General features: G+C 40.7%; 1 protein-coding gene and 1 long non-coding RNA gene across 2 annotated transcripts in view; one reads left to right on the forward strand and one right to left on the reverse strand.

Moving 5' to 3' along the window:
- LOC138046359 (uncharacterized) overlaps positions 1–18,650 on the reverse strand; it is a 42,615-nt gene that overhangs the window by 1,386 nt on the left and 22,579 nt on the right. The window contains exons 2-6 of the long non-coding RNA XR_011131722.1: positions 15,661–15,831; positions 14,632–14,794; positions 11,173–11,280; positions 8,970–9,057; positions 2,102–2,180 (exon numbers count right to left, since the gene is read on the reverse strand). This is a non-coding gene — a long non-coding RNA (uncharacterized lncRNA). The remainder of the gene's footprint in view (positions 1–2,101; positions 2,181–8,969; positions 9,058–11,172; positions 11,281–14,631; positions 14,795–15,660; positions 15,832–18,650) is intronic.
- LOC138046285 (uncharacterized) lies at positions 7,848–13,103 on the forward strand. Its single transcript, XM_068892959.1, has 5 exons — positions 7,848–8,060; positions 9,051–9,195; positions 9,910–10,023; positions 11,117–11,362; positions 12,247–13,103. Exons 1-5 carry the CDS (start codon positions 7,887–7,889, stop codon positions 12,558–12,560), a joined length of 993 nt encoding a protein of 330 aa, XP_068749060.1. The 5' UTR covers positions 7,848–7,886; the 3' UTR covers positions 12,561–13,103.

Below are 18,650 nucleotides of genomic sequence, written 5' to 3' on the forward strand. Positions count from 1 at the left end.
ATCCGTACAAATTGTATTTTATAAATTATTAATTCACCTGTAAATTGTCATGATTGCCTTTTATTGAAATTAAAAATAATCTTTGCTGGTAATTAAATGACATAATTCGACCGGAAGAGGTCGAAATAAGGACACACTCCAACCGATTACTGTAAGAATTCTTTGATCAGTGGAAGTTCTGTTGACTTGTTCCCCACCAATCTGTCTCTTTCTATTTCTTTTCTTGGTTTTTGAACTAGAGTAACTGATTAGAAAAATTGCCTTTACAGGTTTGTTGAAAATTCACGAACACTGATGAGAATAGCTTTTCGTTAATACAATGAAAGGAGACGCTCAAAGATGATTGCTAATGCGAGGTGCACGCCGTAAACAAGGGTAAATATCATTGTTTTCGAATAGAAGAGGTGGTCGGATTTCACGTTACGTCATCAGGGAGCTTAAGCACGCGCGTTTCTGAGACGCGGACGGCAACCGGAAGAGAACATTTCGCGCGCTAGGACAGTGGTGTCTCACAGATTTTTATACTAATCATCTCTAATGGAGAAAAGATACTTGGTAATGTAAATGTGGTTGTGTGAAGAAAAGTTAAAAAAGAAAACAGCTCACTTCCGGTTGCCGTCCGCGTCTCAAACACGCGCATGCTTAAGCTCCCTGATATCGCTGTCCCGGCACGCCAAAGTTTCTCTTCCGGTTGCCGTCCGCATCTCAAAAACGCGTGTGCTTAAGCTCTTGGTGGACGAAAACAAAAATCTCGCATTAGCTTCTTTTGTTCCTCCACCTGCAATTGTACATTGCAGCATTGTCACATGTCTCTAGAGATTGGTTAAAAACCACCTTTAGGTAACCACGTGATTTCGAGTGCAATTTGGAATAAATAAGAACGAGTAAATTTTTTCAAAGACCAACAAAATGGGAGTCTTTGAAAACATTTAAAAGTGCTTTTTTATTCGAAATTGCACGAGAAAAATTAGGCATTACTTGATAATGATAAACATGCAAACATTTCACCTTTATTGCACTGATTTCAACCGTATCTGCACTATTTTGACTTTATTGCACTCTGTTTGGGATTAATTGACGTACTCTCAGCCAATCAACACCCTGGAATTTTTTACCTGTCCAGCTTTGAATAGAATCACAAAGATAGATTTTTGAGGACTGCAGCTTCTATTATTCCAAGACACTCTTGGAATCAAACTGTGAATCAATTGTTATTTACTTTTGCATCAACATTTGTTCTGCATAAAGCAGTCTAACGAAATCTGTATCTTGCTTAGTTCGCATTTTTGAGCGATAAAATAGAATTTTTGATCTTATGTTTCTGACAGAAGTCGTTTATGTTTAGAGGTCAACCATCCAGATACTAACCTTGCCGGATAGGGTTTCACTTCCATGAACTCTTTTGTTATTGAAAGATGTCAGACGTTCAGAGTACACGCTTAAACTTGTGGTGAAAAAGAAGTTGTAAGGGAACTTGAAAATGATCAACATGTCAGTCTCGAAGTCAATGTTTCTCAACTTTCTTCAGTCTTTCCGGATTTAGTATTTTACTAGTAACCAAATGTCTTTGAAGGGGGCGCTATTTACGTAAGACATCTACCATGGCACTATAATGAACAGTACCAAAACAATAACGTGTACTATTAGAGCTATATATTGCGCAAAGACAACATGAATCTCCTGGAAAACAAAAAGCAGCTCAGTTGACAGTTATGGAATAAGGCGCTGTGTTACTGCACTACCACACGTACGCAATGCGTGCCTATTTTTTAATTTTCGAAGAAAGTTGTCGTTCGAAAAGTTAATGAAGCACAGTCTAGACGGGAGGCGCGGTGGCCTCATGATTAGTGCGCCTGACTCCGGACCGAGTGGTTCGGGTTCGTGTTCGGGTCCTGGCCGGGAACACTTTACCCTCTCGGCTCCTCTCTCCACCCAGGTATATAAATGGGAACCGGCGAATTTAATGCTGGGGATAACCTTGTGATGGACTGACATCCCATCCAGGGGGGAGTAGAGATACTCCTAGTCGCTTCATGCTACAGAAACCGGAGATAAGCGCCGGTCTGATTGGCCTTCTAGGCCCGTAGCAGACTTTACTTACCTTACAGTCTAAACAGAATTTCTTCCTGTTTCTGCATCAAACGACATATGCAAAAAATTATTTTGTCAACGATGGGAAACTGAAAGAGAGAATTTTGAAATTAAAGTAAATATAAATATTGCTAGTGCTAATCACCCTTATTTGCAGTCGAGGACTGAATTGCGAAGGGCACGGCTCACGACATCGGACTGAAAGCATACAAAGGCGCCTCTGGCTGCCGCTATACAGTCCATGTTTGATGTCGGAGCGCAGCACCACAGCTAGATGTTAATTACCTGTGAGTCGATTTTGATGAGGGAGGAAAAGCGGAGTACCCGGAGAAAAACCTTCGAGTCAGGTTAAGATCGACTGAAACTCAGCCCACATGCTGGCCGAGGCCAGAATGGAACCCCGGCTCGCAGTGGTGGGAGGCCCGATAGCTAACCACTAAGCCACCCTGACTCCTAAGGGGACAAAACGTAAAAGAAACAAATATTTTTTATTTGTTGCAAAGCCAACGAGGATTGAAACTGTGCGAGCAAGCAAAAAAAAGTTACCGTAAGAAGTTAGACGTAAAACCAAAGAGCACAGGGCGAATGAACCTATTTTAATTCTTTGGTTTATTTACTTTCTGGTGCATTCGGCCGCCCTTTGAGTGCGAACATATTGGCGCGGGTGGTCGGAAGACTTAAAAAACTACAAACTTGGTTCTCTATTGCTTCCGCAGTAAAAGAACAATTTGCACGCGAAGACGCTTTCTCCTGAAAGAGGGAGAGAGTTCCATCGAGTGGCTTTTGAGTGAAATACAGTTCAGAAACTTCAGTTTTGCAACTGATTTGATCGAAGGTAAGACCTTTGCTTGCTTGTTGTACTAAATTTTCGTAAAAGATTTTAGTCATTACCAGGAATTTAAGACAAAATGGCGGACGCCCAGACTCGACCCAGACCTTCCACTCTCTAAGAATGGCTGCCGATCTTATAGAGAAATGTATGGAGAAAATTGAAGAAGTGGAAATTTCAGATCTAAGGTGGCATACACGACATTTGCCGACCTCTAAATGTAAAGTGTACGTACCATATCATTATTTACGGTAGCTTTGGTCTCTCGAAAGTTCGCCAACGTACCGCCAACAACACATTTTACGAACGGCTGTTACAGTTCCTTGAGCTCTCTAATTCTTTCAAAAAAGCTCAGAGGTGCCTACCTTCCCTCCACATTTTAGAGCATTTCGTTGATGTGAATCCTTGGTGCCGACCTCTCTAATCGTCGATCGATGTTCAAACTTTAAAACGTGATAAAAATTAGCCTTTATCCATTCCCCAAATTGCCGCCCAAATTGCGATAAAAGAGGTAAAAATACATCCATTTCTGCGATAAAAGCGGTACAAAACGCACCACTGCGCTTATTATTCCTTGTGAAAAGTGGGGTTTCTGTCTCCAGTTTGTTTTGATCGCCATCTTTACAGGTAGGTACCTCATATATGATTATTATTATACAGAATATCGCTGGCTAAGTGTACTGTGGGCCCTGATTTTTGAAAATTATTTTTACTCTGCCAAGTCACACGCATGAAACGAAGTTGTTTCTTCTCTCTAAAATCGTCATTCGAACAGGAGCCCAGACTCTAGTTTCCCCTGTTCCATTCTCCCTTGTATTGACAACCTCAAAAAAGAAATTAAATTGATTCAGATCCTTTGATAGTGTGTTATTTCAGTCCTTGTTTTTTTCTATGTACTGCTTTCTTTATGCCGCCATCTTGATAATTTGAAACCGCGTGCCAAATACTTCGCGGGTGCAAAATGTCGCCGATTTCTGGTAATGTAAAGAAAAAAAAATATCTAAGAACAATACAAACCATTTTTTCGATTTTTTCAGTAAAAATTTTCTGGACCTTTAACTCTCCTCAGTTGTCGTTAGTTTGCCAATTAATTTTAAGTGAAATAAAACTAATAAAACTAATTATTTCTTGTAAAGTTTTAAAAACGATTATCCAATATTAAGACAAAGACAAAGGACTAAATTGAAAATAAAACACTTCGCAATAACTTAAGATCGTAGGAGGTAAAATAATGTAATGGTAATTCCAAACAACAAATCATGGACTCTATGGAAACGGATCTTGAAGAAATAATCACGATTATTAAAGTAATTTGAGAAAATTGTAAAAAGTGTTGTAATATCAGTTTGAAGATATCTCTGCATCTTTTTTTACCTTCCCTATACATTTTCTGAAACAGTCTTGAAATTTTTTGCAGAAACTGAAGCAGAGCAGTGGTCCTGTTCTTAAAGCAAAGTTAAAGGTACATAGGATTAGGGTTTCAAGTAATTTTAAGTGATAATTTTACCCTCGAACTTCCAAACAGTGAAGGTTGCATCATATAGATAAATGCTTTCCTCTTTTGCTCTTGCCTTCTCGACAATGAAAAACCAAATGTCCAAAATGGAAATCAGTGGTATACGCATTTTTGTTATGCATCGATTTAAACCCTAACCCTCTTTTTTTTTCGTTTACCGTCGAATGCGTTTCCTGATATTGGGTCTGTCGGTCGGTCGGATTGAAAGAAAAAAAACTTAAAAAAAAAAAAACATAAGCATTCTCCGAATCGGAGAGAGGAAAACAACATGACGTGAACCCAAAATCAACATGGCGGAAAAGTTGGTGTATGTTGTTGCAAAATTGAGACAGCGTGGGAAAAAGGATCAACCACCGAGACCCCTATGCGACAGAAAAATGGCTTTAAAAAGTCGTTACCAATTTTGTTTTGTTTTTTTGTTTTGGAAAATGCCAAAAATTTGGGTCGGTCGGACGACGCTAAACGGAGAAAAAATAAGGGGGATGGCCTAAACAAAAAAGAAAAAAAAAGAAAAAAAAATAAGAAATAAGAAACTGAAGCAAATTACCTGAAAATATACTGGAACTCTCTAGTTTTGAGACACTGGCCGTTTTTATACTAGAGACGCATAATCCGTCCAGACGAACTATGCGTCTCTCATGTTATCCGTCTAGTGTAAAGACGGGACGAGCTATTCAAGACGCATAATTCATCTGGGACGAACTTGGGCATTTTTTTCTGCGTCTGTTAAATTCGTCAAATATAAGACGCATAATGCTTCTGGACGACTGGACGAACTATCCAGTTTATTGCGTCTTCGAAGACGCACCAAAGTGGATACTTTCTCCAGAGGCATTATACGTCTGGAGCCCGTCTTTAAACTAGACAAATTTAACAGACGCAGAAAATAGATTTGTTCAAGTTCGTCCCAGACGAATTATGCGTCTCTAGTATAAAAATGGCCAATGTAGTGTCTTTTTGATATTTTATACCAATCTTTACCTAACAATCTTCTCCAACAAATTAGTAACGTTTGAGCATTATAGAATAAAATATCATCACAGTACCCCGTCGTAACAGGGAAAAAAAACATTGACGTTTTTGGAACAAAACTAAGCTAAACGAAAGAGACTTATCTGGGCAATTTAAGCAACTGTCTCTTATAGAAATCTGCATGAGAAAGTCCAGTAACTCCCATGGGATTAGAACCCATGACCTCTGCGATGTCAATGCAGAGGTCTTGAAGGCACACGGTTGGAAGCAGGTCAGTTTGTTGATACGCTTTTGAAGACCTTATTTTCTAAACCTTTAATACCGGTAGGTTTTCTGGAACTCTGCGAAGGAAATTTAAAGGAGGCAAGACTGAAGGATTATCCGTTTTGGCAAAAATGGGAAAGAATTAAGGGTCTATCGCCTAGTAAGATAAAACAAATATATGTTTTTCATCATGTATTTAAGGTCCCCAATTTTATGTTCATATGCCGGTTAGAATTTTGGCTATTACGCGAAAGATCTGGATGAATTTTAAGATAAGCTCTCTATATTTTGTAACCTTACGTTGTTTAAACGTGGCTTAAGACTTGGGAGAATAAGTAAGTTAGTGATCCTTGAAAAAGGACACTTGCAAATTGCAGAATTTTCTTGACAAAGAGGTATCTAAGAGTCGAAAGAAACGCTAATTAAACCCGCGGAATTCTTTCCAGCAAAAAGTGAACTCGATGGGAACGAACTCGTAAACGTAATAAATAAATAAATAACAAACTAATTAAATATACCTGGTCTAAACTACGAACGAATAAAGCGGAAAAAAGTATGTAGTCTGCAAATTCCCTCTCCCCTTCGTCTTTTTTGTTGCCATTTGTGTTTCAATTTTAAGAGAAAATAAAACACATCAGTTTTTTGTAATAAACAAGCACATAATACAAACCAAATAATTGCTAGGTCTAATATCTTTGGGAGTATTTAAACGAATAATGACGGCTTACGAAAATGAAACAAACTACCGCACTCGGTGAAACAAACAACTTGCAGTCACGCTGTTTAATAATATCAAAACATCATTTGCCCAGGCACTACCTTTTGATTAAAAGTGAAGGGTGCACTTTCGCTTAAACCATTTAGGCTTGGCAGTCACTTAGTTATCATAGACGGGAACTTGAACTTAGGTAAGTGCTCTCCAATCATTTAATGAAAGGGGAAAATACAAGCATTAAACTTACAATGATCTCCGTTATAAGAACTTGAATGGTGAACTTAAAGGACTAAGACTTGTAATCGTGAGAATAATTTTATAAAACATCCTAATAAATTTATCACAACGTACTGTTAAAGGACGACGGAATTGCCGGTTTAAGGGATTTGCTTCATAGCTTTTTTCGCAAATTAACTATCTTCTCTGAGAAAATCCATTTTTCTACAGAACCTTTTCAAGTCAGGGACTGCGTAGAACGAGAGATGCCAGTTTCGCACAACCCCCAAACCAAACTTTTTTACGTTGAACGTCAACTCCTCCAACGAAAAAATTGGAGAAATCAATTAGAATTTAGACCTATTCGAATTATCTGGGTCCCGCAAAGATAAGACCAAGATGGACTCGGCATGCACTGACAGCGAAAAGCATGGATTAGAAGGCCAAGCCAGCAAAACCCAACTGAATACACACAATTCATTTTGGTTAAAGGCGAATCGTTTCTTACGCATTTTGGCCAATCGTCCACACTGGGATGTTCGAAACACTATCGAGGATGGAAAAAAAAGCTTTTAATTAAAATCACATCGTTGAAAAAACGATCCTTTTTTGGTTGGTCACCTACAACGCAGATTGAAATATTTAAAAGATCTATAAAACTGTTCGTGAGGTCAGTTTCAAAAACGAATAAGTAAATGCAATGGTCAATCTCGACCCCAGAGCTCTTCTCTTGACCGAGGGAGAGAAGAGCTCTGGGGAACCCTGAAACAAAGTGTCTTCTCATTGGTTTTCGTGAAGAACAATCAAAAGCGTCTCTAATTGGTGCACTCATGTTAGCACGAGGAGTGAGCAGGCGCAGTAAGGTTCAAATAGCCAATTTTTGGCTGTAAGAACCCTACGGCGCATGTTCTCCTACACAGAGTTTCCCAGAGCCTTGGGTCGATCCGAGGCTCTGGTGACGAGAATGATGCAATGGTAGAGTTGAAAGTAGCCTTACACGCATGCGCAATCCCAGTTCCCAGGTTTGTGACGCCATATGGATAGGAGAGAGCAATAGGATTTAGCTTGGATTTTCCGAAGTGCAATAAATCCTCACTCTTAAAAATTAATTGTTGTGTCCTTGGGGCCTGAACTTACTGTACCCAATGTAAAAGGCGGGACAACCGGAGCAGCATGCATTTTACATTTTGCTTTCGGTTGGCTTCTGATTGGTTAATACATAGGCGCGAGATTTCTTTTCGCCAGGAAAAGCAGGATCTTGGTCTGCGCGCGTTAAAGACAACATGCAATGGTTCCAGGTTGATTTGGGAAGCGGAAACAGAAACGTGTCAGGGATAGCAACACAGGGAGGAACTAATTATCGAGAAAAAGACAGATGGGTTGAGAAATACCACCTGATGTCCAGTGACGATGGTAAGGACTTTCAGTTTTACAACGATGGAGGAGTCAATGCAAAGGTGGGTGAAGCCTAATTCAATTAACCGTTCTTCTTCGATATCCGCAATTTATGAAAGGAAAGGAAAGGAATTTTTTTAAATTAAGTGTCTAGTCTTCTAGCACTGGAGCACTAATTGAAAACACTGTAAACTGAAATCAACAAATTCATGCATATCAAATCAAATAAAATGTTGGTTTTTGAGAAGAGATGAAAACCGGAGTACCCGGTGCTGAGCAGAGACCAAGAAACGCAACCCACTTCTGACGCCGAGTCTGGGAATCGGGAATCCAGTCCGGGCCACATTGGTGGGAAGCGAGTGCTCTCACCACTACGTCAGCCCTGCACCCCCAGTAAACATGCACATATCTGCAACTACAGGCGCATGACTTTGAAGAGCCTGCAGACCAGCGGGCCACATTGTCCATTCAGGACCAACTAGATAAATGAACCTACAACAAGTTGCAAAAATAGTGGAGACACTTCACCTTCTTGGAGCACTATTAATTTACCTATTATCTCTCACACTGCAGCCCCCCTTATCAGTGTTGCTAACAAGACAAAAAAATGTTGGAAACGTAAACAGTCAACATTGAAATGGGGAGAGGGGAGGGGAAGTGGGAAAGGGTTAAATTCTAGATACGGTGGGTACTGGAAGCTAGAAAAGGTGTTTTTTTCATGAAAGTGTCTCGAAAATTTTGCAACTTGTTGTAGCTCCCCAGTGGTTGAGTAGCTCAATGGGTAGAACATCCGACCGGTCTTACAGACTCCTTCAAGCCGTCTATCGGGATGTCACGCAACGCCCCCCCGAAAGAGCCGTTCCTTTCGGGGGGAAGGGGGGGGGGGGGCGTTGCGTAACAGCCCAAAAGACCGCTGCGAAGGAGACTAACCGGTCTTACGGAGGTCGTAGGGTCGTAGGTTTGAATAATACCTAGGTTTTTCAGTTGTCTTTTCGTCCGTCGCCAAGCATCTACTTTCACATGCACATGTCTTTTTCCTTGCTATGAATTAGGAATTCGCTGCAAACAAAGATCGAGACAAGGTTGTGTACCATGAGCTGAACCAACCAATCACATCACGCTACATCCGAATCATACCAATACCAGGAAAAAGGAAGAACTGGTTTGCAATGAGAGTGGAGTTCTATGGCTGTCAAGGTATTGCTGTATAAAAAAGACTTAAAGCTACGTTTACGACATAGACGGCTAAAGATGAGCCAAATTTTGCTGCTTTTGCGTTTTTGTCGATTTCCGTTAATTGACGAGTTTAAAAACTTTCATCAATCGCTTATATCGTGTAGCCATCCCTCAGGCAAATACAGTACAGTGTAGCGTAGTTCTCGCCGAATAAAAATGGTCATCCTAGAGGCAGGCAGTTAAGCAGACGTGATGAACTCAAGATGACTACGTGGCCCTCTTGGCCTGTCCGGGCGTGATCCAAACAGGTTGCCGATCTTTGGCCAAAGGTTTCTGTAGGCTTTTCTACAGAGGCCCTTGTAGTCAATTAGGAATACCTTTTGACATTTGACCCCTTTATGCAAGAAGAATCGATACGATACATAATCTAAATGCAACGCTAAACTGATACCGTCAATTGATCGCTACTGGGATTTCAGGCGCGATATCTAAGGAGTTGGTTACACATGTATTGAAAGGTATTGGACTAAATAAAGTTTGCTGTGATGAAGGTATTTGGAGATCTTCTATTAGAAGTGAAGGACTGGTCAGTGTTACATACATAACGTAATTGTTTTCACAAACCCCAAAAGAAAAGAAACTGGCCGCCTGAGATCGACTCTCAATTTTCGTTTCTCTCTTTCGGAATATTGGAGAGATTTTAAAAATTGACTGTATCTAAACTTCGATTTTCAGAGATAAAGCCGTGCGATTCCAGCCCATGCCTTAATGGTGGAAATTGCACCAACGAAGCCGACGGAAACTTCACTTGTCATTGTGAGAGCGGTTGGACAGGAGAAACTTGCAAGCGTAAGTAGGGTTTTTATCGGTTCCTATTCAACACTAAAACTATTCACTTTATCTCATGAAATAGTAGATTCATGGCAAAGAGACATTAATAGGGAATAGGCCATTTTACAGTTGTTTGCTCAGTGACCTAGCCTGTAAATGGCTGCGAGGCTGCCGGTGACCTTGTATTGATATAGACCTCACCTCCATTCTTAGGCCAGGTAACTTAGCTACAACTGTAAAATGGTCTATTGATAAAAAGAGTGACGTCAAGCGGCAATATTGGTAGAGTGGAGGGCAAGGACAAACACCGGTTTCATCAAAAACTTATGTCCAGAACTTGAAAGGGATGGGGGCTTGGCCTTGCCTCCTGTTAACTGCGCACTAAACTGGTTACGAGGTTTAAGGTCACGAGACCGATAGTGAAATCAAACATTCAAGAGATGAAGACTTGCTCGTTTAAAATTAGCCTGCAGAGCAGGCGTTATTTGGGAGGCGGACGCTTGTTCAAGGTCCAACGTTTGTAATGGCCCGCCATTTTGAAAGCACACAGTCGGTAGAAGACTCCTCTCACTGAGTGCATTTTTTTTGACTCGCCTCAGGCCTCTGTTAGCCTTACTATCCAAGAAGTCGGCCGACAATTCTTACCAAAACAAAAATACGCCGGCTTTGCAGGCTCCTTTAAAATCTTCGTTCTCGCTTCTCTACCCTATGGCCCCGTCCACACGCTAAAACATAACCTTGCGCTGTCCTTAGTCTTTCGCGTTTATCCCTTCTTGTTCTCCTTGTACAATTGATGGTTCGCATCTGACGTCACGGCGGCCATGTTGGTGTACAGAACAATGCAGTAAAACGTCTTTTGGGAATTTGACTCTACTATTACGCAAAACTTGTGGGGCCTTTTTCTTTGGTTTTGTACACCAACATGGTAGTCACATCACGTGGATAGAAACCAAGAATACGGGCGAAGTATCCTATGAGTAGTCTAAGATTGGTACGAACGAGAGTTGGAAATTCTTCTTCCCAATGGTATGCGTTCAAAGCGATCCGCTACACCACGAAGGTTGAGGTTGTAATGTAAATTGAATGCTTTGTTCATTTAATGTTTCACCAGTAAGGGGTGCAAAGGGCTTAGAAAAGTCTGTCATTATTGGAAGCAATGCAACGTACCTGGTCCTACTGAGCAAGTGGCTGGAGCAAGTATCACAAAGCAACAGTCACTGGATACTCTGCTGGCGTGGTTCAAGGGACGGCTGGGCTTCTTCGACCTTTCACTCTCTGTGTAATGGAAAAGGGCCAACTGTTACCGTAATCAAGGTGAACCAGAATATATTTGGGGGCTATGCCAGCATATCATGGGGTGAGTAACTCAAAATCACGTGACTTTGAACTTTAAACCGGAGGAAATAATGTTCGGTATCATCACACAATCTCTTATTTTGCCCAGAGCCTCGATTGTAATCTTTAAAGTCAAGTTTTCATCTATTCACTACTTGCATAATTCCATAATGCAATCCGTTCGGGGGTTCTTTACACAAAAAAACAATGGATACACTTTTCCATGAAGCATGATACAGTCCCAAGATCAAATAACTTGTTTTTTTTTATATATATAAGCAGCAGCCCCTAAAACGGATTGCATTGTGGGATTGTCCAAGGAGTGAATGTGAAATGAGTACATTATCTTCTACATGTCACTGGTAAACTGGTTTTCTAAAGTAGAATTGGTTTTCTAAACTGGTTTCGCAAGTAAGGCCCGTTTTTAACATCGCACTTCACACGTGCCGAATCTTATGCAAATGAGCGAAAATAGTAGATTTTTCTCATTTGCATTAGATTTGGCACATGTGAAATGCGACGTTTAAAACGGGCTTAATGTAACCTTTCTCTTTGGTTATGCATCGCTAGGCTTATTGATTGGCTACATATAAAAACACACACCAAATTCAACCACAAAATCGTGAAAGCAACACTATGTGAGACTTGCTAGCGTTTTCCCGCTTTTTCTGCCACCCGCATGCACTTGCTTTGCGACACGATTGGCTCATTCAAATGAGCCCATTGTACAACGGACGAATTTCATAACTTGGCCGCGGTTGATTTATGACCTATCAGTGGAGACTTTCCTTGACCAGTTGAAAAGATATCTGTTATAATGCTCTTGGCTTCAAGAAATTACTATACTTTGTTACCTATAGGATAGCTTCACTGAGCTTCGATATCTTTCTTTTTTTTTCCATTCAGATAATTCAGCAAGTTACAAAAACGATCCAAATGCCTTTCTATTCTCGTTGGAAAACCAGATCAATAATCCGCAGCGCCTGACCCAACAAAACCCAAACGACGGCCATTCCGTATACAGTAACAATGGCTATGGCCCCACGTTTGGGGGCGGCCACGACCTGTACGTTGAAAACAATGCTAAGGGCCGCACAGGTTCGTACACAAATATACACAACTACCGCAAACCGAGCGGAACTTCTTCCTACAACACATTCCTGGCGGGGAAATACAACTTTGACCCGAGCGAGATCGAAACCTTTTACAAAGCAAAATAAGAAATGAAAAGTCTCCTAGAATCTTGTTCTCTCAGCTTGTCGCTTTCTAAGTTTGGGTTCTAAACGTTTACAGGAGTCCTCGACTAGGAATGTAGAACTTCATTGTACTTGTGGAACGGCGTTCTGTTTACAGACCGAGTTTTATTTTTGATTGATTTTCCCGCGAAACCAGACCTTTCCAGCTAATCACAAGTCTTGCATGAGAAATTATTACCCACGGGATTGCGAACGATCACTCGCGCAAGCCAACTAAAGAACTCGTCTAAAAACAGCTTGCTACGCTACTTTCCCATTCCCATAATGCAATACGATTTGGGGGGTTCTTTGCGTAAAACAATACTTAATACTTGTTTTAGTGTAATTTTCGGCGGTGAATATCAAGAAAATGCAAAACAGCAAGCTAAAACACGATAAAAAGGCACGAAAAGTGCTTGACTAGCTTAGCAGCCGCGCCTCCAAAATGTTATATTCACCGGGTAGCGTGGTGAATATGACACTAAATTCTTATTTTCACCGCTGAAAACTATACTAAGTAGAGGATATTACATGCGCGGAGATATTTTTCGACACGCAAAGAGAAATTTCGTATCTCCAAGCGGCCATGTAATATCCTCTCTATTATATAAACACCAATGAAATACTAAATCATTTAACGAAAGCCATCGAAAGGCGCGATTTTCATATGTAACCATAGCAACAGTGATCTTTTCACGTGTGAAAATAACATTATCTTCAGGAGTGAAGATATCTTGTTTTCGCCCGAAAGCTCACTTGGTATTTCATTGGTGTTTCTATAATAAAAGTTATTTACTCTTTGCACTGTATCATTCTTCACTGAACTTGATATCCATTGTTTTAATGCAAAGAACCCACCAAAATGAACTGTATTATGGGATTTGTGAAAATAGCGAATCTGCGAAAATGCCGTTACAATGACCTGGTATTGAAGTTGTAGGTTTCTAGTTTTGTGCCCCTGAAGTTTACCATAAGTTCGGTCATTCTGTAAAAGATACGCGTTAAGCCGGTTACGTACAAACAAGTGTCCATGGCCGTGTTTTCACGAGCAGTTTTTTCAGGTCGTTTAGAGAGTGACAACCGAAGATTCCGTGAAAAATGTTCCTTTCCCAACTCGCTTAAAGTTAAGCGAGTTGGCAAATTTCAATAAAATTCTCATTAAATTTAAGCCATCAAACCACTTTCAGGAATGTTAAGCGCGACAAAGGCTGTCCTGAAAACACGACCATTGAGAATTTTCATTTTCTCATTTGCGCATAGTTAACTTCCCCTAGGGAAAATATCTGTTTAGAAGCATTCTTTTTGTCAGCTACTGAAACGAAACAACTATTTGTTTCGGCAGTCAATAAACACCTTGGGAGACGTTTCTCGAAAGTCCCGAAACTTTACGGGCCATTTTCGGGTGTCACAATTCCCTTTTTAACCCAAGAACGGAGAGCATTTAATTCGTCAAACTTCACAGTTATTTTTCTTTTTGTTACCTTGGAAACATCGTAAAAGATCAGCTTTCCAAAACAAGCGGTTGGCAATTTTACAGATGGCTTTTCGGGCCCGAAAAGTTTTCGGGAATTTCGAGAAACGGGCCCCTGGAGACGGTTACGCAAAGCCTCCTTTGCGCTAACCGTTGGTTAAGAGGTGTCAAAACCTATAGGTTTCCATGGTATTTAATGCTGGTTAGCGCTAACCATGCTTCGAGCAACCCGGGTCTGGGGATGGTTCCTCGATGCCTGGTTGGCGCTAACCGTTGGTTAAGAGGTGTCAAAACCTATAGGTTTCCATGGTATTTAATGCTGGTTAGCGCTAACCATGCTTCGAGCAACCCGGGTCTGGGGATGGTTCCTCGATGCCTGGTTGGCGCTAACCGTTGGTTAAGAGGTGTCAAAACCTATAGGTTTCCATGGTATTTAACGCTGGTTAGCGCTAACCATGCTTCGAGCAACCCGGGTCTGGGGATGGTTCCTCGATGCCTGGTTGGCGCTAACCGTTGGTTACGAGGTATCAAAACCTATAGATTTCCATGGTATTTAACCCTAACAATGCTTCGAGTAACACGTACCTGGTTAGTACCTAAAGTATTTCCTTTCTAATCAGCTTCCCGTTTCTCTTGTCATATCACGAAATTAAACCAAGAAACAACTTCAGATTAACTTTCATTCTCTATGACTGACCACGTGATCCTTTGCTTGTGGGCGATAAAAGATGGACCAGAAGCAACTAAACTGTGACCAAAACAATCGCAAAGATATTGGCCTTTTCGGGAAACAAGACCATGGCTTTCACAATAGACCTCTTTAGCTTTGTACGCTTTGTTTTCCCATTTCAGACCACATGATTTTACTCTAGAGAACAGTTTCTTTCAAAGGTCGTCTTATGCACGTGCGTATGTACCCAAAACGTATGAAAAACAAATGGGAAACTCCCTTGAGACCATCAAATGGTCTGAAATGGGAAAACAAAAACGTACAAGAGAAAAAGGTCTATTAGATGAGGCCGTGCATTCAATAACTTTGCATATTATCATTTCCTTTGTTATTTTCATTTGGGGTCCGTGCGACAGCAGTGTTCTTTTGATTTCAACGGGTTGGTGATTCAAGGTAAACAGGGAACTTAAGCAACGACAAGGCAACGATAACGTCACAGATTTGCATATTGAGTGGGCAATGAAAAACAAGAGCTTTGTCAAAGCTCTTGTTTTTCATTGCCCACATTGCGCACGTGCAGGGCGTTCAAAGTTTGAACGCCCTCACGTGCGTTTTTCACTATTGTCCATTTCTGTGCTGTCCTCTGCAAAACAACAACTTGAAATAGCCAAATTTGAGGTTTTATGAAAGACGCCAGCACTTGAGGATAAATTTTCGTTTCAGTTCTCCCCTAATAAAGCGCCGTTCCGGCCAATGTCATTCTTGAGGAACTACCACACCCTTGTTATATTAAAAAAGTTCAAATTGTCACGAAGTGATTACCATAACGCGAATTTATATTTTGAGATGATGTTCTCGTTTCCGTCGTCGTTGCTTAAGTTCTGTAAATATTGACATGAACATGTACGTTTACGGAAATATTTCTTCCTCCGTTACATTCGTACCTGTCTCCCAAACGTTTTAGAGTAGTGATTGGCCAGCCACGGAAGAGCACCTTCAGTAGATTCGGACGGAGAAGTGTTATCCTTAGGTCTTGAAAAGTAAATTGGGATATGAATCGCCCAAGTTGCGAAACTAACGATCATCTTCCTTGGAATAGGTGATTTTCAGCCAATCTTTGAAGAGAGAGTGAGAGAAAACAAAGATATAATGTACAATTGCTGATAGACGAACAAAAGGAGTAAATTAGAGATCTTTTGTTTTCGTCCACTAACATGGCGCGATGACGTCACGTGAAAACCACCAATAGCTGCATGGGCTTTAAATCTGTTTTCAAGAGAGAAAACGTGAAAATAACTGCCTAAATCTTTGCAATTTAAAAGGTACGGGAGGAATTTTGGAATCTAAAACTCTTGCGAAACCCACGTGGGCTGTGGTACATCTTTTTCCGACTCGTAAGCAAGAATGCTTGGATCACGTGGTGAGGATCATCCTCGTCTTAACCCTTCGACTCCCAGGATTGATCAGCATGTACATTCTCCTCACAATTGCAAACAAGTATTGAGAATGAAGATTACTATCAATTAAGGGATATTGTTTTGATACAACACCAAATTCACATGACCTGCAAATAAAGAAATGTGTGGAACTAGTTACGAGAATGAACGTTTAGATCACGGGAGTGGTAGGGTTTCAACACTTTTATTTTACGATTTAATTAACCGTTGCAGAATGGACCAAACTGAGTGTCAATGGCGCTTACTTGCGCTCAGGGGAAACTGATCCTTCTTTATGAAGAGTTTTTCATGTAGGAGAACGATCTTTCGGGGTTGGTGTATTACTGCTGGGATTTTTATTCTAAGGACTAGCACCTATGATTTAAGAGGCAAAACATGTTAGATTAAGTATTTCGCGTAACTTTTCAACGAGTCCCAGGCTACTAGGTGAATTTTTTTCTTTCGTTTCTTTCTGGTGTTGGGTTCATGACTATTAATACATGTTTGTTGAAAGAGAATAAAATGAAGAAATAAATCCATCTACGTTTGTTTTGCTTTGTTTTTTTTTGTGTGTGTGTTGTGTGTGCGTGTGCGCAATACCACCTATATTGGAACGGTTTCCTCAACATAACCTTTTGTAGTTCCTTTTTTTCAACCCACGAACAAAATATGGGAAATGTGAGGCAAAGATATAAGGCGTACATTTATATAGGAAGAATGAAGTGCTCAGAAAAAGATAAGAAGAGAGTTAGGAAAAACTGCGCGACACGAAAAGAGGATTTTACAGCGAGCGCAAAAGTCTGGACCAGCGCGAGGGTCGTAAAGGTTATTTTCGTGAACCGTGAATTGCCTTTTTTATTTTTCCGTGAAATGTGAAATGGCCTTTTTTTCCGTCGTGAAACGTGATTTTGTCAATTACCATGTGCCATGATTCTTGAGAATACTTATCCGTGAAATGAGAATCGGGTGTTTGATTCACCGTGAACTGTAACGTGATTTTGCTCCATGTTTTTGTTTGTTTGTATTATTTTGCGGGAGTAGGAGCCCGAGAAATTATAACAATAGCCTGTCTATATACAACAACTTCATCCGGATTGCATGATTTATTCAAGTGAAACGTTCGCTCGCTGGTCAATCAACATGGCTAAAACTAGCTTGGGAATCGTCTCACAAGGTCGCCAGACTTTTCCCAATGTAACCGTACGTTCTGATGAGTTTCTTTATGGCAGACGGCTGTAGCTGTTAACAAAGCTGTGTGAAACGTTAAATGGCCATTTTATTGCCTGTGAAATGTGAAACGCCCATTTTATTTTCCGTGAAACGTGATGAAGACCCCCCTTTACCACCCTCTACAGGTTCCGGATGACGCCCTGAACTCAAGATCGTGCACAAAACCTTCATAACGTACAGTGTTTCCAGTGTGTCTTCACGTAGTTATTGTCTAATGATCTTCCCAGTGAAACCCTGTTACAACTACTAGAGGACACCAGGTCCCCTAAAACGGTAATATGACCCAATGGATGGATGGATGTCTATTTTGATGAGGGGGAAAATGTACACTCCTCATATTTCACCCATGGAAGATACATACATTAGCACTAGCACTCCCAATTTTTTCTTCAAAGACCACAAGTTGTTCGTCTTTGAAACAAGTTACTAGCACTCATTTGTTCCAAATTGCCCGAGAAAAATCATGTAATTACGTATTGATAATGTTCATGAGAAAAGTTCGAAAAGCAACGCTCGCGTGTCACGCAATCACGTGAAAATTATTTTCCCTTGACTTCCTCAGTGCTTTTCTTAGGTAAATAGAAACTCGTTAGCATTACAACAACATGAGCTTTGTGTTTGATTGCAGCCATCAGCTGTGACATTATATTTTGGGCTAATCAAAAGCCTTTTCAGACCAGACTAAACTAGTGGTCCATGTATGAAATTCTCACTGCCTCCTGCTTCATTTTATAATAAAACAATGATCCGAGATCTGAATTGCTATAAGATTACATTGGCCATTAACAAATGGGGTAGTTGAATGGTTAACCAGTATTTTATTTCCAATGGTTGTCACTAAGTAGTGATTTCATCATTCAATATTAATTAACTCATTGATCCCTGGGAATGAGGCAGATTTTACTCTGCCTTAAGCCAGACAATTTTACTCGTCAACTAAGGGCGTCTTAGGGCGTTTGAGGTGTCATTGGGTTAATCAATCAAAGACCATTCCCCCCCCCCCCCCCCCCTTTCCCATTAACCCATTAATCCCTGGGAATGAGACAGACTTTACTCTGTCTTAAGCCAGACAATTTTACTCATCAACTAGGGGCGTCCTAGGGCGCTTGTCAATGGGTTAATCAATCAAAGACCATTCCCCCCCCCCCCCCTTTCCCATTAACCCATTAATCCCTGGGAATGAGACAGATTTTACTCTGTCCTAAGCCAGACAATTGTACTCAACAACTAGGGGCGTCCTAGGGCGCTTGTCAATGGGTTAATCAATC

This window comes from Montipora capricornis, chromosome 1 (genome assembly GCF_036669925.1).
Source record: "Montipora capricornis isolate CH-2021 chromosome 1, ASM3666992v2, whole genome shotgun sequence".
NCBI classification, from domain to species: domain Eukaryota; kingdom Metazoa; phylum Cnidaria; class Anthozoa; order Scleractinia; family Acroporidae; genus Montipora; species Montipora capricornis.

Excerpts from the sequence above, each read along its gene's own strand:
- LOC138046285 (XM_068892959.1), top strand. The coding sequence starts at position 7,887 with ATGCAATGGTTCCAGGTTGATTTGGGAAGCGGAAACAGAAACGTGTCA. Across the intron at positions 8,061-9,050 it reads ATGGAGGAGTCAATGCAAAG|GAATTCGCTGCAAACAAAGA; the intron begins GTGGGTGAAGCC and ends GCTATGAATTAG. Across the intron at positions 11,363-12,246 it reads CTATGCCAGCATATCATGGG|ATAATTCAGCAAGTTACAAA; the intron begins GTGAGTAACTCA and ends TTTTCCATTCAG.